Source organism: Cervus elaphus, chromosome 5 (assembly GCF_910594005.1).
Source record: "Cervus elaphus chromosome 5, mCerEla1.1, whole genome shotgun sequence".
Lineage (NCBI taxonomy): Eukaryota > Metazoa > Chordata > Mammalia > Artiodactyla > Cervidae > Cervus > Cervus elaphus.
The window spans coordinates 128,314,298-128,338,086 of NC_057819.1; the positions used below are offsets into that span (position 1 = coordinate 128,314,298).

Genomic DNA, 23,789 nt, shown 5'->3' on the forward strand with positions numbered 1-23,789 from the left:
GGGCGGAAGTGGGCGGGGCGCACGGCGCGGATTGGGCTCCTAGCGAGGGCAGGGGTGCGCGCGCGCCTCGGCGGCCGCCTTCTACGGGGCGGAAGCGGGCGGGGCGCGCGCCTACGCGCGTGCGTGAGAGCGGCTGTCGGCCCGGGGGAGGAAGCTGGGGCCGGGTGCGAGAGGTGGGCTCCTGTCAGGGCCCAGGAGCGGCTGTGGATTTGGCCGTCCCCGGGACCCCAGTGGCCGTGGGGTTCGAGAAGCGTAGCCGGTGACCCCTCACAAAGGGCAGGCGATCGAGGCCTTCAGCCCGCCTCCCTCTAAAGTGGGCCGGGATGGGGCCCCGATGGCTCGCGAGAGTCCCGGGGGGCGGGGAGGTTCGCTGGGAAAAGGTGCTGGAAACAGGTTTAAGACGCGGCGCAAAATTAACCGTAGGGGGCGGTGTCTTAGGACTGGCGCAAGTGATGGGAGTTTCGGTGATAAATCTTGGTGCTTGGGTATGAGGCCTTCTGGGTGATGGGGTGGAAGGGACAGCCCATGCTTGAAGGCTCCTTGAGATGCGAGTCCAGGATTGTTTAATTATCTTTCATCAGCCCGGTTCCCCTCCTTGCAAGGAGTTTAAAGGCCGTGTTCTCTGAAGGGTTTGGAAAGGAAGAAGGATGGCGGCTCTCTCTTCTGACGACTTAGCCCCTGGAGGCGTTTAGCGAATTGAGAGCCCAGGCTCCCACCCTAAGTGGGAGGAAACTCAGGTGCTGAAATCTTTGCCCTCCCCGCTAGCTGCAGGTTGCCACCATGAGGCTGAATCAGAACATCTTGCTGCTGGGGAAGAAGGTGGTGCTGGTCCCCTATACCTCAGAGCATGTGCCCAGGTAACCACTCTCCTGACATGGGATGCAAGCCAGCTCTCCAAGGTGCAGCAAGGAGGGTCAGCCTGTCTTAGCCCTAATCTCAGAGGCTGTTTTTCTCTGAGGAAGGGAAACCTTGGTGCGAGAAGTCACTGCAAATAGGAAAAAGTGAAAACTGGAGCAGAGGGCAATGACCTCCCTGGAGGAAGTCACCGGCCCGTATTTCTCCCCCCCCCCCCCCAGCTTCCTTTTTGGCCTTTCAGCAAGGAATTCCTTTACGTAAACTACATGTGGGTAAGGAAGAAAAGGTATTGTCTTCTCTCCTGAGTGTAAAAGAGTGCTACCCCCTTGGTGCCAGTAAATAGGCTCAGTTCTTGGAGACTGGACGCTAACCTGTTGTAAAACTGAGCCCACGGGTTGTTGTGAGGGAGGTCTGTTGTTTGGGATGGCCAGGAATGAGTCTCGGGGTGGGGCTTTTGTGGTGGCAGTTGGCGAATGTCTGGTAGAGGGGGCTGGTAGTGCTGTAGGCGTGTATTCGCTGCTTGTGGTTTTCGTTTGGGGGGTTTCTGGCACCCCGCCTTTGTGGAGATCTGTCCAGCCTTCTTTGCTTGAGTTCAGCTTGCCATTACATCTCCTCAGGAATTTGAGGAATGTTTAGCTTCCAACTGCTCCCCCTGCGCTGACCCCTGAGACAGGCGAGGAGGCTGAACAGACAGGACTGGCTCCTGCTGTCTCTGGCTACTAGGCCTGCGGCCTTCTGCCATAGGAGCCATTATAACCCTTTCTTGGGTCTTCTCTGGCCCTCTGTTAGCCCTAGGGGTTTGCCTCAAGCATCTGTTTCTTCATCTCAAAATGTCAGACTTAGGCTTCTGAATTGGTCCTATTTGCTGAAGGCTGCCCTTCCGCCCCTGTAGGTACCACGAGTGGATGAAATCAGAGGAGCTGCAGCGTTTGACGGCCTCGGAGCCACTGACCCTGGAGCAGGAGTACGCGATGCAGCGCAGCTGGCGGGACGACGCGGACAGTGAGCAGCAGAGGAGGCCCGGGCCGGGCCGGTCGTGGGAGGACTGATTCCAGAGTCCGTCCTAGCTTCCCTCCTTTTCCCATTCCCGGCTGGGGTCCCAGAAAGATTGCAAAAAAAAAAAGCACTTTGTGGAACTCTGGGGAGGTGCCTGAAACCCTGAGACTGTGACGTTCCCCTGAAGCCAGACCCCGAGGGTGGGGGCTGATGATTCTGCTCTCTTCCTCACTCATTGCACCAGGACTGGAGGGATATAGAGAAAAGAAAGCTTGTGGGGCTCTGGCTGTAAATCAGGCCGCACCCCCTCGCGCCCCTTGCTGTAAGCCCAGCGTGGTCTTTTTGTTGCATCCCCCTCTGAGAATGCAGTCACTGTTTGCAGAAGGCCACTGTTGCCTGAAGGAGGCCGCTTTCGGGCTCTGTAATCAGCGGGAGGAAGCGCCAGCTCCATTTTTCTGCCAGACTCAGAGACAGGGCTAGTCCTCTGGCTCAGGTAGGAAGACTGGCCCCTGCCCTCTTGTGGGGAGAAGGTGATGACCCTGTGCCCCCTCCGCAGAATGTACCTTCATTGTGCTGGATGCAGCGAAGCGGCAGGCCCAGCCGGGCTGCAGCGAGGAGAGCTGCATGGCGGGAGATGTGAACCTCTTCCTCACGGATCCCGGGGACCCCTCCTTGGGGGAGATCGAGGTCATGATTGCAGGTTTGTCCCACCTGGCTCTGCCCTCCCTCCCCTCTGGCCCTCAGAGCCGCTGAACCTGAAGCTGCCCAAGCTGCAGAAGGCACCCAAAGAGCTCGGCGCAAGGCCCTGGCCTTGGTGAGCCCAGCACCTGGCCGGGCAGACCACTTGGCACCCTGTCAGCCACACGGCTCACCCTTGGTGGTTTGTTTTATTCCCATCTCACGCGTGGGTGTGAACGTAACCTTTGCTTTTAGGATCTGCAGGCTGCAGTCTGCCCTCTCTTTGGGGTGGACTGGGGACTCCCCAGAATCAGTGTTCTTCCCTGGAGCATCTTCCTATGCTGTGTGAGGAACCCCTGTTTCTGTGTCCATCGTGGTCCTCAGCCCCTTTCTAAAGGGCTGTGCGCACGTGCTCATGGGGCAGCACGCTGAGCTGAAGGGGTCAGTTTTGGGGTCAGGTTGCTGACTGTCGCTGATCTGTGAGACCTTGGGCAAATCGTTTCACTTCTCTGGGCCTCTGTCTCTTCATCTGCAGAATGGTACCCATATCTGCAAGCTTCCTAGGGTTGTGAGCCGGGCATGCAGTGTCAGTGACTCTTGTCGTTCCTCCTAGAGCCCAGCTGCAGGGGCCAGGGCCTGGGCACAGAGGCCGTCCTCATGATGCTGCTTTACGGTGAGGAGGGCCGGTCCCAGGGGAAGGCGAGGGGGTGGGGGTGAACCTTCAGGCCCAGGGGTGGGGGCAGATGGGGCGGAGGGTGCTGGGAGGAGGGGCAGGGGGCTTCAAAGTGCAGCTTACCCTCTCTGATCCCTTCCGAAGGAGTGACCAGGCTAGGTCTGACCAAGTTTGAGGCTAAAATTGGGCAAGGAAATGAGCCGAGCATCCGGATGTTCCGAAAGCTTCACTTTGAGCAGGTGAGGCTGGTGCTGGTGAGAGGGTGAGGCCCGGGTCTGGGCGGGGGGCCCGGTGGTGCTCGGCTGTGACTTAGCTGGCCCTGCTCTGTCCCTGGCACACGTAGGTGGCTGTGAGCAGTGTTTTCCAGGAGGTGACGCTCAGACTGATGATGAGTGAGCCGGAGCGGCAGTGGCTTCTAGAGCAGACCAGCCACGTGCAAGAGAAGCCCTACAGAGAGGGGACATCGGAGCCCTGCTGACAGCCGGCCGCATGGACAGGCCTCCCTGTGTGTATGGGCGTGGAAGCCCGGAGTCCTGCTGCAGGTGAACGGATGGAGCCTGGGGCACGGGGCACACTGGCCCCGCTCCAGGCTGGGAATCTCCTTGTGGGGCCCCTCAGACTCTGGGCCGGACTTGGCCTTGGCCTCCCTCTGGCTGGCTGCTGTGGCTGGGCTACTCCAGGGTCAGCCCGTCCTCCTGCCAAACCTGGACTCAGACTAGAGTGGATGGCCTGAGTCCACAGGTGGAGGAGGCAGGTAGAGGCAGAGCTGCGGACCCGGGGGGCCTGTGACTGCGTGGGGCCTCCCTTTCGCCCGGAGGGGCTGCCCCGTCTCGGGCCGGGAGTAAAGCGCACTGCATGCAGCTGGCCCTGTTTCCTCACTGGGCCCGTGTGGAGAGCCTCCAGCGTCGCAGGGACGGTGCTGGGAGCTTGGTCTTCAGTCCTGCAGAAGCAGGAGGGCGTGACCGCGGGAGGTTTGGAAAGGAAGGGGGTCAGCCCTGAAGGACAGCCAGGTGGCTGGGAAAGTGGGTGGGTGTCCTGGTCTTTGGAGCCAGTTTTGAGGGTGGGGTAAGTTCTAGACACAGCTCCGTGTGGCTGGAGCACCCCTTGCCCCCCCAATGAAGCTCGGGCCTCCTGCTCAGCTACAAGGGCTGCGGGAGGAAGCGGAGGCCAGAGCCGGGGCCTCCTGAAGGCACCTCGCTCTCCCTGCCTTGTCCTGCCTCCCCGGGAGCAGCTCCACCTGCCGAGGCCACGAGGGGGCGCCCGTGGCACAGGCCTGAGCTGGCCGGGCTGCGTGGCAGCCAGTTAAGCACCTCAGAGCCAGCGGGACAGCCTTTGACATCTGTCTCTCATCACGCCCTGTCGTAACCCGGTGGCATGGTTTCAAAACACCGTCGGAGAAGAGACCTTTGAGGGCACCTAGAGTATTTTCATGGAGGAGGAAATGGCACCCCACTCCAGTAGTCTTGCCTGGGAGATCCCATGGACAGGAGCCTGGCGGGCTACGGTCCACGGGGTCGCAAAGGGTCAGACACGACTGAAGGAGGAGCAGGCGCTTGCCAGAGGCCCCGGCGCTTTTGATGGCAGAGCCAGGACTGGCTGAGGACTGCCAGCTCCCAGGAGGCCTCTCTCACCAGATAGGAGCGTGGAAAACTAGAATCTAAAATAGCCTGAGGGCTTTCCTGGTGGCTCAGTGGTAAAGAATCGCCCCCCTGCCAAAGCAGGGGACGCGAGTTCCACCCCTGGTCTGGGAAGACCCGATGGCAGACCAGCTGAGCCCATGCATCACAGCCTCTGGGTCGGAGCTCTGGAGCGTGGGAGCCACAGTACTGAGGTCTGTGGGCACCAGAGCCCGTGCTCTGCAACAAGAGGAGCCACCGCAGTGAGAAGCCTACGCCCCCCCAACTGGAGAGCAGCCCCTGCTCGCTGCAGCTAGAGAAAAGCCCACGCAGCATGAAGACCCTGCACAACCACAAATAAATAAACTCATTGAAAAAACACAGCCTGCACCTCACACACACACTGCTCGCTGGGGCCCGGGGCCCCTCAGTGACAGGTGCCTCTGAGCCACCTGTGCCAGTTTAATGAGAGTCAAAAGTCCTTAGGGCCTCCCCACCCAGCAGGTGAGGTAGGGAGGGCCCCTCCCCAGCCTGGGGGGCCAGCACACCTGCAGGGGACCTCCATCAGGTGTCACAGGGTGGAGGCAAGGGTGAGTGGGGTCAGGCCAGGCCCAGCCTAACTGCTGCAGTTGGTGCGGTGATAAGGGTTTTGGGAGGTTTCTCTTTCCCAGTGGTGGAATTCTAACTAATCTTAACAGGTCTAGTGATGGCCAGATAGTGACCTTCCCTGCTTGTTCTCCTCAGTCCCAGGAACCTGGCTTGAGTGGCCTCCGGGTGGGGTGGAGGACAGCCCAGGGCCAGCTTCCCTTCCTCCTGCCTGCCCATGAACTGGGCCCTGCAGGCCACGGTGGCAGCTGCCCAGGGTGCCCTTCGGGTCAGCAGTATAGAGACCTGGACCTCCCGTGGAGGAGCAGGGCATTTCATCCTTGGAAAGTCCCCTCCACCCCACCTGCCACAAGCATGTCCCAGGGCCCAGCGGGCCAGGTCTATCCTCCCCATCCCCGCAGTCAGGTCCATGGCCAGGTAAGATGAGTATCTGGGAGGGGGGCGGGGACACCAGCTTGGGTCACGCCTGGGAATCTGCACCTCTCTGGCAGTGGGCAGAAAGATTAAAGCCAAGCCTTCTCTCTCCAAGTCTGGCTCCATCGTGGATTCACCCTTTGAATGCTCCTGGGATCCGAGGTGGGTCTTAGAGCCCTCCCTCTGCGCATGTGGTCTCTAAGCTCCCCGCTTCCCTGATGATCATTCCTGTAGGGCTGGCCCAGGCAGGGTCCTCACACAGGACCCACGCATGGCCTAGCCACCCAGCAGCTACAGGCTCAAGGCCCTCTCGTTAAAGCCACCCCACTTCTGGCTCCGGGCTTAGAGTCCCAGGGAGTCCTGGACCGTCCTCTCGGCCAGAGGCCACTCTGGGGACACGCATGGACAGAGCTGCAAAAGAACACACAGAGGCCAAGGCTGTTTGGAGAAACTAGTTGAATTTCGGGTAAGAGTTTCCTTACAATTGTGTCTGGCTCAGGGCTGGGCAGGGGGTGGCCAGACCCTCCCCATATTGCCCAGGTCTCTGGGGTGGGAGCAGAAACAAAAGTTGAAGGAAGGGTAGGGCCACTGCTACGTCCCGGATGCAATAACCTGGGAAATCATGTTAATCAAGAATCGAAAGTCCATCTAAACTGTAGTACTGCACTTAAAAAATCAGAAATAAGATGCCCAAGTCACAGCTCTGAGGATGGTGGCCCCAGTCCACTCAGCGATGTTGCTGTGATCGGAGTCCTTGATGGATCCCGGACCTAGTCGTCACTTGGGGTCAGGAGGGAAGGTGACCTCTTGCCCAATCTCAGGATCTTTGCTCGATGGAGGTCCCAGTGACGTCCCAGGAGGGTGGCAGGGGGGCTCTAGGTGGGCTGAAGCACCCAGCGAGGAGGGACACACAGAGTATGCTTTTTGACTGGGGCAGGACAGAAAACCAGTCACTTTGTCGGAGGTAAGGGAAGAACACAGTTCTCTAGAAAGATCAGATTTGCCAAGAGAGGAGATGCTGGTGCTGATTTGTGTGTTGATCTGGGGATAAGTAGGGGAGAGGGGGTCGGGCTGGGTGTGGGGCTGGGCTTTCCTGGTGGCGGGGGTGGGGTACAGCTCAGAGGTTGCTGAAGAGTTCGTTTTTCTTGCTCCAGTCCATCTGAGGGGCCCGTTTGCTGACGCGCTTCTGGTGGGCCCTCTCTTTGGCCACGGCCAGGGAGATGTTGAAGTCCAGGATGGGGTCGGAGGACGAGGAGGAGGTAGATGAGGGTGCCGTGGAGTCCTGTTGCTTGGGACTGTCTTGGGAATTCAGCTGCAAAGAGGAAGGGGGGGGCCTCAGCGCCTCGGCGAGGTGCTCCCTTGAGGCCGCGCGCGGGGAAGCCAGGTCACGAGAACAGAACGTGGCTCAGCGTGTGACCTCCACGGCAGGCTGGTGTGCCAGGAGCGAGCGAGACCTGGGAGCGGACTTGCTGCCACCCAGTGCCACCCCCGCCCGCCCAGCTGGCCGGCCTTACCTCCTCGCTGGTGTCACTGGAGGCGGTTCTTGCCAGGGGTGGCACGGGGCTCTCAGAGGCCATCTCGGCCGGGGCTTCAGGACTGTTCTCCTGGTGCAGAGAGGAGAGGAGGCGTGTGGGTGGGCAGTCCTGAGCCATGAAGGGCACTCCGGGGAAGACGGGACCTTGGTCTGAGTCCTGCCATCCACCCCAGAGTCCCGCTGCCAGAGCCTGCCAGGGCCCCGCGGGGATTTGCACTTGCACATTCTTCCAAGGATCAGAGGGCAGCCGGGTTCCACCATCCAGGGCAGCAAGACCACCCCTCGTGGGATTAGCTGGATGGCTCACCCGGCCCCTGTCCTCCCAGGCAGCCTCTGGGGTTGACTCCTCCTTAGCACAGTGACCACGGAGGGGTGTGGGGGCGCCGGGAGACTCTGCTGAGTGTGGGGAACACCCGTGATGTCCCGAGTCTCCTGCAGCCCACCTGACTTGTTTACTTGGACTTGACCCCCGGATTCTTGAAATCTTAACCCCCAAGCAGCCAAGAAGGGCTTTGAGGGAATAAGGTGGGGGAGAGTTAGAGACCCGCTCAGGGCCTTCTTGCTGCGCCCCCAGCAGGAGCCCCCGGGAGAGGAAGCCTGGAAGCAGGCCCTGAGGAGCCCTCCCGCCCTGTGGCCTGACCCCGAGGGGGCTGTCCCAGAGCCCAGGCCTCGGGCCGCAGCTGGACACTGAGCTTCTGCCTGGGTTCCCGTGGCCCCAGCTGGCACCGGGCCGCGCCATCTCTCCCCCGGCCCCCACTTCCCTCGGCCCGGGTAGGAGGGGCTTTGTTCTCCCAACCGAGACTGGAAGTAGCAGGGGCCCGGCAGCCCGAGGGCAGACACTGCCGCTCTGTTCTTGGGGGGAAGAATGGCCTCCTGTGTGGTGGGGAGCTGGAGGCGGGGCCTGTCACCCAGGATGGGCCTGGCCAGGCGGCTCCATCCCCTCTGCCTCAGCCCCAGGCTGGGGCCCTTACACGGCCCGGGGCTCGAGACGTGAGGTCTTCACCTGAACCAGACCCTGTCCTCCTCCTAACCACACGTCCTCCCCCTCTTCCTGCAGCCCTAGGGCTGAGCCCAAGAAGCATCAGGGCTCTGCCTTTACCTTCTCGATTTCCCCATTGGTAATGGGCTCAGGCAAGGGACCTAGATGGGGAAGAGAAGAGCGCAGGTGAGTCAGAAGCCGTGGGAACAGAGTGGGGCGCGGAAGGCAGGGGGTCGTGGGGTTTGGCTAGACCGTTTGACCTTGTTCCCCAAGGTCAGTGTTTAAGTCTCCTGACTGCCACCCACTATAGTACACTGGACATTTTGACAACCTAGCAGCCTCAGACTATGTAACATTTAACAAAACAACTTGCCCTCACTATATCTCAAGGCTCTTTGAGATTTCCTATTCAGTTTCATTAAAAAGATGGGGGAGGGACGGTTGGGGAGTTGGGGATGGACATGTACACGCTGTTACATGGAAAGTGGATAACCAACAAGAACCTGCTCACTGTTACGTGGAGCCTGGACGAGAGGGGAGTTTGGGGGGGAACGGATACATGTGTATGTATGGCCGAGTCCCTAAGCTATTCCCCTGAAAGTGCTGTAACATTGTTAATCGGCTATACTCCAGTACAAAATAAAAAGTTAAAAAAAAAAGGAAAAAAGGTGCCTATTCAATTAATCCCAAGAACCACTGATGAGTAAGGAGCTGTTTGAAAAAAGCAGTCATAGATGGGGCTGAAATTCCAGGCAGCTGCCTCCCAACCACCCAGGAAGCTTGTTAGAAATACAGATCCCTGGGCTTTGACACCAGGGTGTCTGTCTAAGTGGGTCTGGGACGAGCCTAGGAATCAGTATTTTTCGAATGCTTCCTAGGTGACGGTGTGTCAACAGAACTGGGAACCACGCCCTGGTTATGATTATCAGCTGTGAAAGAACCCCATCCTCCTGGGGATGGAGGGGGGCCTCAGGGCAGAGTCCTGGGCATGCCCTCCCCCAGCCAAGGGGAAACCTGGTGGTGGCAGGTGGGGTCAGAAGGCGAGCATGCCCTGGGGTCACCCTCCCTGGCGTCACTCAGGGTAGACTCCCCACCTGGCTGCAAAAGGGGGCTATTCCATCTCCAGTCAGCTTGGGTGGGTTTCTTTTGAGCTCTTAGCTTAAGATCAGGGTACGTCTTTCTCCTTGCCCTGGACCGGGGCAGGAACATCTCTCATCTAGCCTCCCACAGTGGCTGGGCAGGGGACTGCGGGACACGGGGACACTCACTCCCACCCTCCACTGTACCCCGCTCACCCGTGAGCTGTGGTCTACCCAGCTGTGGGCAGGAGGCAGCGGCTGGGGACGTGCAGAGTTACATCCACCTGGGAGGAGGGACACCCAGGGAGGGGACCCGCCCCCACGCCTCCCTCCGCAGGTCCTCTGATCAGAGGCTGCAGTCATGGAGGTTCCCAGGGCCCTTCCTGCCCAGCCAGCGGGGAGAGAGAGGGCTGATGACTTGGGAGTCGGGGGAGAAGGGTGCTGGGGGAGGCAGGGGCAGGTACAGGAGCAGCCGAGGGGAGTCCGGATTTCAGCCGTGTCTTCCCACACTGGGGTCTCCCTGGCAGCTCAGTGGTAAAGAATCCACCTGCCAACGCAGGAGACCTGGGTTCCATCCCTGGGTGGGGAAGATCCCCTGGAGGAGGGCATGGCAAACCACTCCAGTATTCTGGCCTAGGATAACTCCACAGGCAGAGGAGCCTGGCGGGATCGCAGAGAGTCAGATGGGACTGAGCAACTAACACTTTCACTTTCTCATACCACATTGCCAAGAGCAAGGCTGGGGGGACTTCTCTGGGCCTCAGTTTCCCCCCTAATGAGGATGGGGATTATCAAACTTACCTGCTTTCCATGAACTTGGGAGACAAGGGTACAGTGGTACCCACCTCCCATGACCGGAGTCTGCTAGTGACTTCCAGGATACCCCCAGGACCCACTGGGCCCCTCCAAGTTGGCGATCTGAATTTGTGGCAAGACCTCTGTGTGGACCCCTGTGCCCCACATCTGACCCTCAAGGAAACCCCACCCATTGCAAAGTCCAAAGAGGTTCCGCCCAGTCCCGCAACCCCTGGGAGCCATCTTCATCTTCCCAGGGAGAAGGTCCAGACCAGGGGGCAGAGCACGGCTCAGCTCCTCCTTTCCTGGGCGGCGGCTGCCCCGTTTGGCTTGGGCCAGGGCGGGGGAGGTGCCAGGCTTGGCAGGGTGATGGAGGGGCGGGGGAGGGCAGGGGCCCAGGGACCCACCGCTCTCAAGCCAGCAAGCCTGGGTTTCCAAGACAACCTGAGAGAAGGGAAGGGGAGGCACTGGGGCCCTGTCACTGGACTCTGATCTGACCAAGCTAAGGCTGGAAGCCGCCCCAGAGTTAACTGTTTCCTTGCATCGGCCCTGCCCCGAGCGCTTACTGCGAGTAGAGTGGGGCGGGGGGCGGGGGGGGGACATGGGGAGGAGGGGGGTCCCCTCCCTCTGCGGAATCAGCAGCCCATTCCATCTCACCATCCCTTGTGCGGGTCCCCACCCCCCACCCGCCAGCCATACACCATCCTCAGAAACCCACTGCCGACGCTGGCTTCCTCTCCAAGACCCTCTCCCCCAACCTTTCTCCCCTCCCGTGGGACCCAATAAAGTCCAGAGCACATTCCTGACCGGGGGGGGCCCTCAGGCTGCCAAGCCCAGCTCACCTTGCAGGTGCTCCTGCGATGGGATCACTTTGCATTTCTTGAAGAACTCGTCCGTCTCCCTGTCCACCACCAGCAGCTTGGCCTCGTCTCCGCCGGCCTTGATGGCAGACACCACCTCCCCGTGCGGCTTGCCCTCCACGCAGACCCCGTTCACCTGTGGGTGCAGGCAGGGGTTAGCCGCACAGGTCTCAGTTCTGGGCGGGGGGCAGGTGAAGGCTGAGCTGGTTGGCAATCGTGAACACGCAGTGCCCACCCCAGCACCCCCGGCCTGTAGGCCCTGAACCAGGCTGAGTGGTCCTCCCACTCGACAGTTGGATGGGGAGGCAGGACACGTGGGAAAAGCCAAAGAAAATACCCGGCCGAGACTGAACAAACACAGCTGTGACAGACGGTTCGGGAAGGGTCTGGGAGGCCTGGGTTGGGCCCCAGCTTTTCTAGGTACTTCCCTGCCTGGGCCTTGGTTTGCTCGCCTGTAAACTGAGACGTCTTGGGAGAGCTGATCTTCCAGCTCTGAGGCTCGAAGACTGAGATTCTGGGACCTGCCCCAGGCCCTGGGTTCACGTTTCCTCTTCTGACCGGCAGAGCACAAGAGTGCAAGAGCCTGCCAGCCCAGCCTCACTCGGGGGACGGATTTCATGGCCCCCAGCTCCGCCCCGTCCCTGTGCTGGTGAGGAGGCCTCGGAGAGCGGGAAACTGGCCATGGCCCCAGGCAGCTCCCTGGACGGAAGGGGGAACCGTGGGCCGCTGAGCGTGTCTGCTCCGCCAAGAGCCCGCAGGAGGTGCAAGCAGGAAAGAAGTCAGTTCACCTCTCTGTCTGTCCATCCATCCGTTCACACATCTTTCCTTCCTTTTTAAAAAATCTTTTTCTTGGCTACACCTTGCAGCTTGTGGGATCTTAGTTCCCTGACCAAGGACCCAGGAGTGGAAGCGTGGCGTCCTAACCACTGGACTGCCAGGGAGTCCCCCATCTTTCCTTCCTTTCTTCTTGCCCACTCACCCACCATTCTCCCCGTCCTCTCTCCAGCAACTACGGGCTGTCGGGGTGCCTCACGGGCTAACCAAGGAGCAGATGCAGTGTTCGCTGCCCAGGAGGCCATCAGGAAGGAGGAGCCTGGGAAGGGGGCAGGAAGCCTCACATTACCTCCACGATGCGGTCCTGGGCCCGGAGCCCCGAGGCCTCGGCAGGAGAGTCTGGGTCCACCGCCCGGATGAACTGGCCTGGCTTGGACTTGTCACTGTGCAGGTTGAAGCCATAACCATTGGGGCCCTTCTTCATGGCACAGAGCCGAGGCCGAAGCTCGCGCTGTGGGGAGAAAGCGGGGGACGTGGTCCTTCCACACCGGCCTGGGGTGCCGCCCTCCCTGCTCCGTGCCTGACCCCATCCCCCCGACCGAGGAAGGTTCCTCAGATCCTCCAGCAGCCAGAGAATGCTGGCCGGGGACCCTGCCCTGCTGCAACTTGCCTGGGTGCCCCTGGGCACAGCGCCACCCCTGAGTCCATGACACGTTTCCCTCTTTAGGCAAGTGAGGGGTGGGAGCGGATTAGCTCAGGTCTCTGCCTTTCTGAAATTCTAAGGTTAATCATGTTATTTGTTTTTGGCCACACCGAGAGGCATGTGAGATCTGAGTTACCCAACCAGGGATGGAATCTATGCCCCCCCTGCACAGGACGTGTGGAGTCAACCACCGGACTGCTAGGGAAGCCCATTTATCGTGGTGTTTAGATGGCTACCTCATCCTTCCCAGCTGATGGCTCGGTCTGCTCCCCTCCTGGCAGCATCCCTACCAGCCTAAGTGCCTGGGACAGTGAGCGGGGACCCCCAGCTGCTTTGTACCCTCCTCTCTGCAGGGGAGAAGCAAGGGCAGGTGCTCACTCAAAGCTGGTTTACATATTCACAGTAAAGCCTTCCCCCCCCAACACGGACTCCCGGCTTGTCCCCACCAAGCCAAACGGCCCACCTAAAGGGAGCTGGGAGCCAGATGACCATGGGGCTGAGGGAGGTACAGCCAGGGGCCCCAGACGTCCCACCAGCGGAACCAAGGCCGAGGACGAAGGTAGTGACAGAACCCCAAACAGCCTGCTGGATCCCAGGGAGCCTGAATGGGAGGGGGTGGTGGAAAGCAGGGCTGGACTGCGGGGAGCCCTGTGTGGCCGTGACCTGGAGAGGACCCGCCGAGAGGTGCTCAAACACTCAGACCCTCAGCGTGCAACAGTTCCCACCATCCTTGGCCCAGCCTAAGCAGCTTAGCTTAGAAGCTGCAGCCCGAGGGCACGTTTACATGATGGAGGAAACTGAGGGGGCCTGAGCTCTGAGCCCACGATGGACATGGGGTTCCCATTCCCCCGGCCCCCAGGCCTGCCAGTTTTGGATTATCACCCGGATGCCAGGCAAAGAGCAAATGCTGAAGTCAGGGCCCTGGCCCAGCTTCCAGCTTACCAGCTCGGTGACCCGGGGCAAGTCATTTCCTTCTCAAAGCCTTGGGTTCCTTGTTTATAGACTGTTTTTAATGCCACCTGCCTCCCAGGGCTGCTAGGAGGTCCAATTAACATAGGTGGGAGCCCCTGACCACCCTACACCCCTGTGCACGAGGGGATGCCCCCGTCGTTGCTAATACTGATGGTCAGTCAGTCACAGGAAGCGGAGAGATGAGATTTCGAGGGTGGGGTGCTGGTCGCTCTGAAACCTCACTGCCCAGCTGGAGAAAAGGCAAGGGAGGGGCGGGGCGGGGAGGCCCCATAGCCCTCCTGCCCCGACCTGCTGGGCCCAGGAGGCAGCTGCCACCTGCGGTGGACTCAGCCCCCACCCCTCTGCTCCGCGGAGGATGGGGGGTGGGGGGTGGGGAGGGTGACTCTGCTTTCCTTCAGATGCCTGGGCCGGCCTTTCAGCTTCAGGATGTTGACTGGGGGTGTGGAGAGGCCCAGACCGGAAGGAGGGCGAGGTGACAGTTAGGCTTGGCTCTACCCCGATCTGGGCATCCCAGACAAGAGCAGAGGCACTTAAGTGAGCATGAAAAAGGGGACGGGGACCCCCGCTTCTCTCCAGGTCCCCTCATCCCTCCCTGGCCCTTGCTGGCTTCGGGGCCCACTCCTCACGGACTCCCCACATCCACCCCCTGCTGGTGGCCGCCCCCCCCATCTACTTCCGGGAGTAAGTGAGGCTCTTCTCCCCTAGAGCTAAGCCCTCCCACAGGCCCGAGGAGCAGGAACAGGTCCGACCAGTTGCCGCAGTGGGGAGGCTCGGCTTTCGGTGGCCAGAGCTCCTCTGTCACCCTGAGAAAGCGGGGAGGGTGAATCACGGGGAAGCCAGAGTGTGGCCCGCTGTCTCCTGCCCCTCCCGCTGCCCCTGACTCCAAAGAGCCTCCCTCCTGTGCGTTAGGACCCTAACCCTAACCCCGATCCTGGAGATGGTGAAAGTGAGACCCCAGACGTGAAGCCCAGGGCCCGAGCTCCTTGGCAGAGGAGCCAGGACTCCACCCCGGGCTCTGACTTGGAAACCCGTGTGCCCTGCCACCATCCATGGGAGGACTCAAAGCCTAGACTGGGAGGAGGCCCACTTGGGCAAGAGCTGCAAACTCGGGCTGCAGCCTCTGCTGGGAGGGGCGGGGAGATGATGAAACCACAGGCTTCCTTCCGGGGAGGGCGGTTCGGCTGGGAGCAGGCAGGCCTGGTGGCTTCCCTCACTGATCCGGAGCACCTGGCACCCTGGGGACCCTTGCCTGGGGACCTGTCCTTTGCACCTCACGCCCCTCTGCCAGCACCAGGCCGAGGATCTCAGGAAGTGGCAGATCCCCTCCCAGGGGTCCAGGAAACCCCAGGCATTTTCTGAGGTGCTCAGACTAGTATAGAACCCCACCCAGCTCCTACCTTCCCAAGCCCCCCAAGACTGGGCAGGGGGCTCCCCTTCCCATGTCTCTCTCCACCCCTCTTCCAGCTGCCTCCAGAACTGTCACTGCCAGCTGCTGAGTCAGTCATCAAAGGAGCCCAGCCCGGCCTGGTGGAGGCTGGTGCTGTCCGGAGTCCTGGGGCAGCTCCCCGAGGCCCCGCACTGAGATGTGGAGATGTCAGGCGCTGGCCACCGAGGGGATACCTGGGCCCTCCAGGACATCCTGGGCCTGGCATGGGGCCCCTAGGAGCTCACAAGCGGCCTTGGGCCGTGGTTGCAGCTCCAGAGGGGTCCGTGCTGGAGGTGGGGTGACTTTGAGGGGAATATGGCCAGATTGTTCAGACACTCAGGTGGGTCTTCAAGTGACCATGGCAGCTTGGAAGTAAAAAAAATCAGGATCTGCTCAGCGAGGAGACTGGCAGAGAAGTGAGAAGGGGGACTGCCAGGCAGTGGTGGCTGCGGGGCTGTGCAAACAGGCTGGGGCGGCCGGGGCTGGACGAGCTTCTCACTCCCGACCCCCGAGGAGCACTGCCTTCAGACTCTTCTGCGGGCTTCTGCCACCCCCCAGGTCTCAGGCGGCCCCAAACCCTGCACAGGCCTGGCGGCTGCTCCCTCCACCACCTCCTCCCCCCCTCCCAGGGAGCCCAGCCCCACCCCCGAGTGGCCGCCCAGTCACCTCCACCCACGCGGCCCAGGGAGCAGGCGTCGGGCACAGAATTCAATAGGCACCATCAGCAGCCACCTGGGAGGCTGGGGAAAGTCGATACCCTAATCCCAGTGACCGTCTCTGGGGAGCGGGCCCGGCCGCTCCCTGCTCCTCCCCTCCTCCCCGGGGAGGGAGGCCGGGGGCCAACGCCCCACTGGGCCAGCCCCTCCCTGGCCGACGCCAGGGTGATGAGCCCTATGGAAAACATCCCATAAGCTCGCCGGCTCTGGGTCCCAGAAGGTGGGGCTGGAGGAGCAGGAAGACCACCGGGGTGGCCAGGGGAACAGATAGAGGTGACTGGTCACTGCCCCTCCCCCAGCCCAGCCAGCCGGGGCTCGAGTTTATGCAAATTAGATAAGAATGGTACCTCCCGCCCCCTGCCCGGGAATCTGGCCTCAGCAAGGGGGGATGGGTGGGGGGGCGGAGACTGGGAGACCTGGTCCTCTGGTGGGGGAGGGGTGGGGGATACTGAGGGGAAGGGGCCAGGGCTGCTCTGGAGACAGGCCTGGGTCTGGCGCCAGCTCTTCAAGGAAACCAGGGTGGAGGAGGTGGCTCTGCCTGGGGGCACGTGTGACCGGGCAGCGTGGGGGCGCTGTCTTTTAGGACAGGCTGCGGGGTGACCCGGAGCTCAGACTGCAGGCCAGGGTCCAGGGCTCTGGGCTGAAAGCATCCTCTCCTCACCCCAAGGGACGGACGACCAAGGGCTTGGCTGCCACTGACTCATGACCTCTGACCCCGATGTGGCTTCATGGATCTCACCCTAGAAGACCCCCGCCCTAGGTCTGCACACGCTGAGGAATGCCGGACAACCTCCCTTTGTGGAAAAAGAAGGGACTCTGGCCCTTGATCCCGCCGCTTCTCAGCAGGGAAGCCTCTTTCTGGAGCTTCGCAGGGTGGGATCCGGATGATAACATGAGGGGCTACTGCTCTGACACTGCTCCTCAAGGGCCTTGAGCCAGGTCCTTCCCCGACTCTTCTCTCCTGGTGCTGGCCAGAGACATGCCCGACGGAGCGTTTGGCTCAGGTCTCCCCAGGGCTGGGCAAGCCTGGGATGGAGCAGGCTGGTACCTGGGCTGCTGCCTGGCTGGACACCATCCAGGCTGGCTGCCCCATGCCTGCCTGCCCCCGCAGGCTCTCTCCCGTCACCCTTCTCATCCCTCCCCCTCCTCCCAGAAGCCGCTGGATTTAACTCCCGTGGGCGGTCCCAAGAAGCTCGGTAAGGACCTTCTTGGAGCTTGTGAAATTGGGACTCTGCTGAAATAACAAAGAGCAGCTGGCCTTTAACGAGCACTTGCTACGTGCCAAGCACCACAGTGGGGCTTTTAAGTGTATTTTCTCACTAAGACCCAACTATAACTCTTTGAGGAAGGTATTACCACCCTCACTTCGAAGTGGAGGAAATGAAGTGAAGTGAAGTCGCTCAGTCATGTCCGACTTTTCCCGACCCCATGGACTGTAGCCTACCAGCCTCCTCAGTCCACGGGATTTTCCAGGCAAGAGTACTGGAGTGGGTTGCCATTTCCTTCTCCAGGGGAATCTTCCCGACCCAGGGATCGAACCTGGGTCTCCCGCATTGTAGGCAGATGCTTTTACCATCTGAGCTACCAGGGAAGCCCCCACATGGAGAAAAGTCAGGTTCAAATAGACGGCATAAATTGCTCAAGTACATGCAGCTGATGGGAGAAGAGGGGAGGCTTTGAGCTCAGATCTAGAGCGGCAAGGTCAAGAATCCGCCTGACAAGCAGGAGACAAGGGTTCAATCCTTAGAGAAAGGAATGGCGACCCACAGGTATTCTTGCCTGGAGAATCCCATGGACAGAGGAACGTGGTGAGCTACAGTTGATGGGGCTGCAAAGAGCTGGACATGACTTAACAACTAAAGAACAACCAGAGCAGCTTGTCTCACAGAAACAGAATGCCAGTCATGTCGGTAACTTAGAAGGTTCTAGCAGCCACATTAAAGAGTAAAACAGAAACATGAGTGATCAATTTTAACCTTATTTAACACAACATATCCAAAATATCATCATTCCAACAGGTAATCTAGTAAAAAGTTAGTAATGGGATATTTTACATCCTTTTTGTCGTACTAAGTTTTCAAAATCTGGTATGTGTTTGATCTTACCCTTACTGCACATCTCAGTTTCGACTGGCATACTTCAAGTGCTAGGAGTCACGTGTGGCCAGTGGCTGCCGAAAAGGCCCATTCTACAGACCCCAGAGGTCTCACTCTCAACTATTCCTACATCCCCACGGCCTTTGCTGTCTCATTTGGGCATCATGACCTTATAACAAGCACAGGGAGACGCTGGAGCCTTTTGTCCCTGGGAAGTCAGAGCTCTGGCCTCAGTCCCACGGCTGTGAGTGATACTAGAACCCAGATCTAACCCGAAAGTCAAAGTAGGCCTCTGTGGGGGGGGTGGTCCTTTGTGCTACAGGGGAGCCCCAGAGCCAGTAAGGGCGGCTCTCACGCCCTGGAGATGAGGATACAGACTACGTCACTCTCTGCCAGGCCCATCACACAAGAAGGATGGGGCCTGGAGCCTGCCCCTTCTGGGCCAATGCCTCCCATCAGGGCTGACACCTTTCCTGATTGTGTCCCCTGGAGACAGAAGCACCTGGGAGCCCTGAACCTTGCAGGGAGCTGGTTCCAGCAGCCTGAACTTATGCCTATGTGATGGCCCTGTGTGGCTCAGAATGTGATGGGCAGAGTCCGAGTGAGCGGGGTTCTGACACTGCCCTGCTGCAAGGTGAAGGCTCACTAGCTCAGAAGCCCGGGGCCACCCCCAGAAACGACAGAGCCTCAGCCTCTGCAGGCAGACGGTAGGGCTAATCTCTGTCTCACAGGGTGGTCGTGGGGATTCACCGAGATAAGTAAGGCATGTTTAGTACAGAGCAGGTTGCCAGACACAGATAATAGCTACCATTTATTATTTATCAAGTTACAAAATGGAGAAAATAATACCTAGTTTGCAGGGTTGTGGTGGGGGGAAAACAAAAAAGAACAATGGAATTTGTATCATTATCTTTAGGGCACAGGGCCAGGCAATTAGCAGACTCAGGAGAAATGTGGGTTTCCTTCTCTGCCTTGAGCTCCCATTACTGGGTCTAGAGCTCTGCTTTCTCTAAGAGGCTTGCAGCGTCCACATAACCTTGGTGAGGCCCCTTCTTCTCCTAATTCCTAACCCCTCCACTTTCTTGGGGGCCGGTGGATGGGAAGCCTAGGGAGGCAGAGAAGGGCCCTTATGGAGACATGACAGGCTTCCTTGAGAAGGAAGCCCCTTTCCTCTCTCCAGGAGAATAGTCTCCAGGATTGAACAGGAACCAGAAGATAAGGGGGTTGAATCCCTGGGGAGTGAGAAATCCCAAGTATGCGGTTTAAGAAGAAATCGTCCCACCCAGTCCCTTTCAAATCCAAACATCCTGCAGCTCAAATCCCCCTCTGCCCTCGCCTGTGTGAGATGAAACCTGGGAAAGAGGTTGGAGGCTGCCAGTGAGTCATGCCCACCCCGCACTGTGCCACCTAGGGTGCCTACCCGGTCTCTGCCTCTGGGATCAGTGTCAGGCGTGGCGGGAACCCACCCCCCACCCCACCCCCAAGCAGGGCACTTACACTCCCCTTCATCCCCATCATCTCATCAAATCTCCCCCACAACCCTGCAGGCTGGGAGCCTCTCTCCCCATTTCACAGAGGGAGAAGCTGAGGCTTGCAGGGAATGATGAACCATCAGGGCCCCAGAGCCAGTAGGCAGCAGAGCTGGCATTCCCAGACTTCTGGCTTTAAAATGGAAGCTGCTAGTAGGCAAGAAAAAGCCAATAAGCTCTATCTGGAATTCCGATCTCTTGGGTGTGCTCTCTAGGTACACGCAGGCCCAGGTGGGCTGGGCTGAGATGACCTAGGACAAAGGTCCCCCAAGGCTGTTTAGCAAGCATTCATTCATGCAAAAATTATTTATTGAGGCCCTCCCTGCCCTGAGCCTGGACAGCGCTGGGGCGATAAACATAAATAAGCTACAGCTGTTGCCCTTGGGACTCTGAAGGAGGTCAGGTCGGGGGAGGAGAAGTGAACCGATGATTCAGATACTGGGCGTTGAGGGTGAGAAAAGTGGAAGGACAGAAAGCAGGCAGAGGTGAGACAAGACGGCTCATGTTGCCTGTGGGGTAGAGGAAAGGCCGCCTGGGAGCTGAGTGGTCTTGGGGAGCGTGCCCGGCGCAGAAGGGGACTGAGGGTTCCCAAGGGTTTGCTGTCACCCCCAAATTAGACGAGAAGAAGTGGAAGCTCAGAGAAACTTGGCCCGAGGTGGCTTGGCGAGTGCAAATACCAGGTGCAGAGGCTCAAAGCGCATGGCACGCTGGGAGGGAATCCGGACCCTCGGTGTGGCTCGGTGGGCTGGGGGTGTCCGAGAGGGGCGGTGGCGGGAGCGAGGCGACCAGATTGTGAAGGGCTGATTATTCAATAGTGATCCCAGACTGAGCATCTAGGGATGCCAGGCTTGGTCACAGCTGCCCATGCCCAACGAGAGGGGCAGATCCAGGCCTGGCTGCACCTCCTGGGTGAGGGTATAATGGTCACTGTGAAATGTTTATTAACTCAGAGGCCAGCCACCAGCGTTCACTGAATGCTTACTTAGTGGAGGCTCTGAGCTACTGACTTAACAGACATCCTCATGTAACCCGCCAACCCCACGAGGCCTCTGTGTCGTCACGCCCGAATTAAACGAGAGGAAATGGAAGCTCAGAGAAACTTGGCTCGAGGTGGCCCAGCGAGTACAGCTGAGCAGGGGTGCTGCGGCTCCTCCCTCCCCAGGGGTGGACGTGGGCCGGGCTGGAAGCACCCCACTCCTTCCTCCCAGACCAGTACTACGAGCACCCCTTTGCCTTCTGTCTTTAACTGCTGTTGACCCAGGTCACTCCTCCCAATGAGATGTCACCCGCCAACCCTCTCTGCTTGACAACTCCCCACCAAAACCTTTTCCACTTCCAAGAACTAACGGAGATGTCATGACAGCCCCGACTTTGCAAGTAAATTCAGATTCAAAGTAATCAATAGCAGGCAAACGTTGTATGTATCCCTTATACAGACCCCCCCCCCCCCCACACACACCTTGTCTTCTCAGGGAACAATGAACTCTTGTGTCTGTTAACTTTTTTTTTTTGAAGACAGGGTGAGTCACCTGCATGCCCACCATACCAAATTTCACAGGAATTTCCTAGCAGAGGGGCTTAACACTGCTGAGCAGCTACAGAGGCTAAGGGAGATCCCAGCTCGTGGCTGGGATTCAAATGCCTGGGCTCACAAGGAGCTCAGTCCAGCACCCACTAGGGGCTCAAGCGTATTATTATTTGTAAAATCCTAGAGAAGGCAGGTGTCACTGGAATCCAATGCTCTGAGCTTGGCAGAACCAAGGCTCAGAGAAGTTCTGACTCGCTTGTTGACCAGAAATCCCAAGAGGCCTGGTGATGATGTCCCAGGGAAAGGCTGGAGGAACTGGCCCGATAAAGCATACACACGGATGCAGGTGTCAAACCCCCACCTGGGGGAAACCCCATTCTGTGGTCACCCAGAGAGCAGAAGCCAACCTCCGCTGCTTCTCAGACGGCCTGGCGGGTGAGCTCACGTGGAAGGTCAAGCCTCCATCCTGGCCTCGGCGTCCACCAGCCCCCCCACTCCCAGCAGTAAAACTGAAAGGGCAGTGGGAGGAGCTGAACTTGACTGCAACTTGCGGGGTGAGGGGGGCGGGTTACTTGTGCAAGTGCCAAAGTCCATTAAAAAAAAAAAACACAACAAATCGGGAATGCTAAGTCGGTGCCCTGGGCACAAAGTTCAAACTGGATTTGTCTGGGACCAGAGATCATGAGTGTTTCAACTCCCTGGGGTCAACCCCCTGCCGGGGTGCTGTGACCCCACCCCCAGCCTTGCCAAGGCCAGCTTGGCGGCGGCAGGAAGTGGGCACCCAGTGGCCCTGGCATTCCCAGCACCCAGCTCCGGCTGGACAGGGCTCCTGGTGACCTCACTTCTACCAAACCAGTTGGTCCTCTCGGGCTCCACCTTCAAACTGAAAGGCTGAACTGTGTCCTTTCTGTGTCACGGGAGGCTCCTACCGGCACCACGAACACCCCTGCCAGCAGGTGGAGAGCTGGTAAAGCCGAAGAGGCCCAGGGGAGGCCCCGGCCCTCCTCCTCCCAGTCTCACCTTGAGGCCGCCCCTACTCTCTGGGCAAGGAAGCCTCAGTAGAAGTCCTGTTTCTCCTTGCCCCTCCTGCAGCTGATCCAGACTGGGGTTATAAACACCCAGCGTGGGCAGAAAGCAACCAGCCTGCTTGCTGTCCAGGGCCTGGAGTGGGACAGCCAGTGCCAGGCAAGACCACCTGCCCGTGGTGACCTCCTGGCTGCTGTCCCGCACCCCACCCCCACAGCCAACCACCTCTCCAAGGTCTTCCCTCCTGCTCCCAGATAGGAGCTAGCTTACTCCTCACATTCCTGAGAATCATAAATCCTCCTGGGGGCTGAGCTGCCACCGCCCCCGGACCAGCCCCTGCCCCTCCTCCCTCAGCCCTGCCCCCACCCATCTCCTGCAGACGGTGGAGCTTCTTTCTTAGAAGTCAGGCTGGACTTCAGGAGGATGAAGTCCACCAGGCTGAAGTTAATGATACACAGGCCAGCGGGCTGTGGGGAAGGGGGGAAAGGGCCCCCTTCCCTCCCACCGCTGCGGCTCCACACAGAAGGTGGTTATTCCTCCAGCTTTTTGAAGTCCAGGCCGCTTCATTTACCACCCCCGGGGGGGCCTGTGGAGGGAGCTGGCCACTCAGAGGAGGGGTGGAACTGGGGGTCCCAAGGGGTGTAGGAGCAGACAGACACCAACAGAGTGGAGGAAAGGGGGACTGGGTTCCCTTGCGCCGCCCTCCTTCACCCTCACTCCCTAAGGCGCTCAGGGTCCCAGCCCAGCTTGGGGATGGGGCGCAGGGGTCGTGGGACGCAGCCTCAAGACTGTAACTGCCAGTCGGCCCGGTCGGCGGGCGGAAGCAGTCTCGCCTCCGAAGATCGAGTTTCAGAAAGACAAGGCGGGGAGCAGGGCTGGGCATCCCGGGCGCCTGGGTCTCCCCATTACTCTCCTTCCCACCCGCTTCCATCCAGCCTCGCCGCGAGGCCCGGGCCCGCACTTACCCGCTCCTGATGGCTTTGCTCGGCCTCTCGAGGCTCTGGCGCGGCGGCCGGAGGCTCATTTTCGCCGCCAGCCCCCCGCTCCTCGCCGGCGGCGGCCGGCGGTTCGGCCTGCCCGGGCCCTTCCTGGGCACGCAGCATCTCCTCCCGGACCTGGACGCCCAACTTCTGCAGCCGCTCGTCGGTCTCCGGGTCGACCACCAGCAGGCGCACGGAGTTGAGGGCGGCACGGATGCGGTTCACCACCTGCTGGTGGGTCTCCTTCTCCACGTTCTCGCCGTTCACCTCTACTAGCCGGTCTCCGGCCAGCAGTCCCGACTTCTCGGCCGGCGAGCCGGGCTCCACCAGCCGGATGTACTGGCCTACCTTGCCCTTTTCCCCGTGCAGGTGGAAGCCGTAGCCGTTCGGACCCTTCTCCAGGCAGCAGAGCCGGGGCAGGGGCGCCCCGGCTGCCGCGTCCGCGCTCATCTCGCTTGGCAACGGCTCAGTGGCGCTCAGCCGTGTACAGTCGGGGTCCGAAGGCGGGCCGGTCCAGCTCCGCGTCCCACTCTGCGGGCCGGGAGGCGAGGGTGAGAGCGGCAGGCAGCCCGGCGACGCCGGACGGGCCAACAAGCGAGCAGGTGTCCCGGGAGCCGCGGCGGCGAACGGCGAAGATCCGAAGCTGGGACTCAAACACCGATGCCCGCCCCGCGCGGCGACTGAGCGTTCCAGAAACCGCCCGGGCCGCATACCCCGGGGGCGGGGCCACGCGGAGGGTGTGGACCGCCGGGGGCCAATCAGACGCCTCTCACGGGAGGCTCTCTGGCCGGGTGAAGGACGCTGGCCAATGGGAGCACTCGGGGGCGGGGCTCTGGGCTCCGCTCGGCACCCCGCGGCGGGAGAAGAAAGAGCGCTCAGGAAGTGGAAGTGTTTGTTACAGAGTGGCCGGAGTGCAGGCCCGGGGAGGGGCGCTGGGTGCGGGGCGGGGGAGTT

General features: G+C 60.2%; 2 protein-coding genes across 8 annotated transcripts; one reads left to right on the forward strand and one right to left on the reverse strand.

Annotated features, from left to right (window-relative positions):
- The first annotated feature begins 57 nt into the window (after positions 1–57).
- On the forward strand, positions 58–5,952 carry NAT9 (N-acetyltransferase 9 (putative)). 7 transcript variants are annotated; one of them, XM_043905601.1, is made up of 7 exons: positions 58–173; positions 766–857; positions 1,748–1,857; positions 2,408–2,551; positions 3,143–3,202; positions 3,347–3,441; positions 3,546–5,952. In XM_043905601.1, the coding sequence occupies exons 2-7, from the start codon at positions 781–783 to the stop codon at positions 3,678–3,680; spliced, it is 621 nt and encodes a 206-aa protein (XP_043761536.1). In that variant the 5' UTR covers positions 58–173; positions 766–780; the 3' UTR covers positions 3,681–5,952. The 7 variants fall into 7 exon arrangements, with proteins under 7 accessions (XP_043761536.1, XP_043761537.1, XP_043761533.1 ...); XM_043905598.1 differs by having other exon boundaries at positions 66–173; positions 3,570–5,952; XM_043905596.1 differs by having other exon boundaries at positions 117–173; positions 772–857.
- A 325-nt stretch (positions 5,953–6,277) lies between these two features.
- On the reverse strand, positions 6,278–23,526 carry SLC9A3R1 (SLC9A3 regulator 1). The gene is made up of 6 exons (XM_043905568.1): positions 22,821–23,526; positions 12,209–12,370; positions 11,068–11,221; positions 8,472–8,512; positions 7,353–7,442; positions 6,278–7,150 (listed from the first exon to the last, which is right to left on the reverse strand). The coding sequence occupies exons 1-6, from the start codon at positions 23,283–23,285 to the stop codon at positions 6,956–6,958; spliced, it is 1,107 nt and encodes a 368-aa protein (XP_043761503.1). The 5' UTR covers positions 23,286–23,526; the 3' UTR covers positions 6,278–6,955.
- Between the last annotated feature and the right edge of the window lie 263 nt (positions 23,527–23,789).

Coding starts and splice junctions, on each gene's coding strand:
- SLC9A3R1 (XM_043905568.1), bottom strand. CDS start 23,285: ATGAGCGCGGACGCGGCAGCCGGGGCGCCCCTGCCCCGGCTCTGCTGC. Junction 8,513..11,067: donor ATCGCAGGAGCACCTGCAAG/GTGAGCTGGGCT, acceptor TTCCCCATCTAG/GTCCCTTGCCTGAGCCCATT. Junction 7,443..8,471: donor CCAATGGGGAAATCGAGAAG/GTAAAGGCAGAG, acceptor TCTCTGCACCAG/GAGAACAGTCCTGAAGCCCC.
- NAT9 (XM_043905601.1), top strand. CDS start 781: ATGAGGCTGAATCAGAACATCTTGCTGCTGGGGAAGAAGGTGGTGCTG. Junction 1,858..2,407: donor CTGGCGGGACGACGCGGACA/GTGAGCAGCAGA, acceptor CCCCCTCCGCAG/AATGTACCTTCATTGTGCTG. Junction 3,442..3,545: donor GAAAGCTTCACTTTGAGCAG/GTGAGGCTGGTG, acceptor TGGCACACGTAG/GTGGCTGTGAGCAGTGTTTT.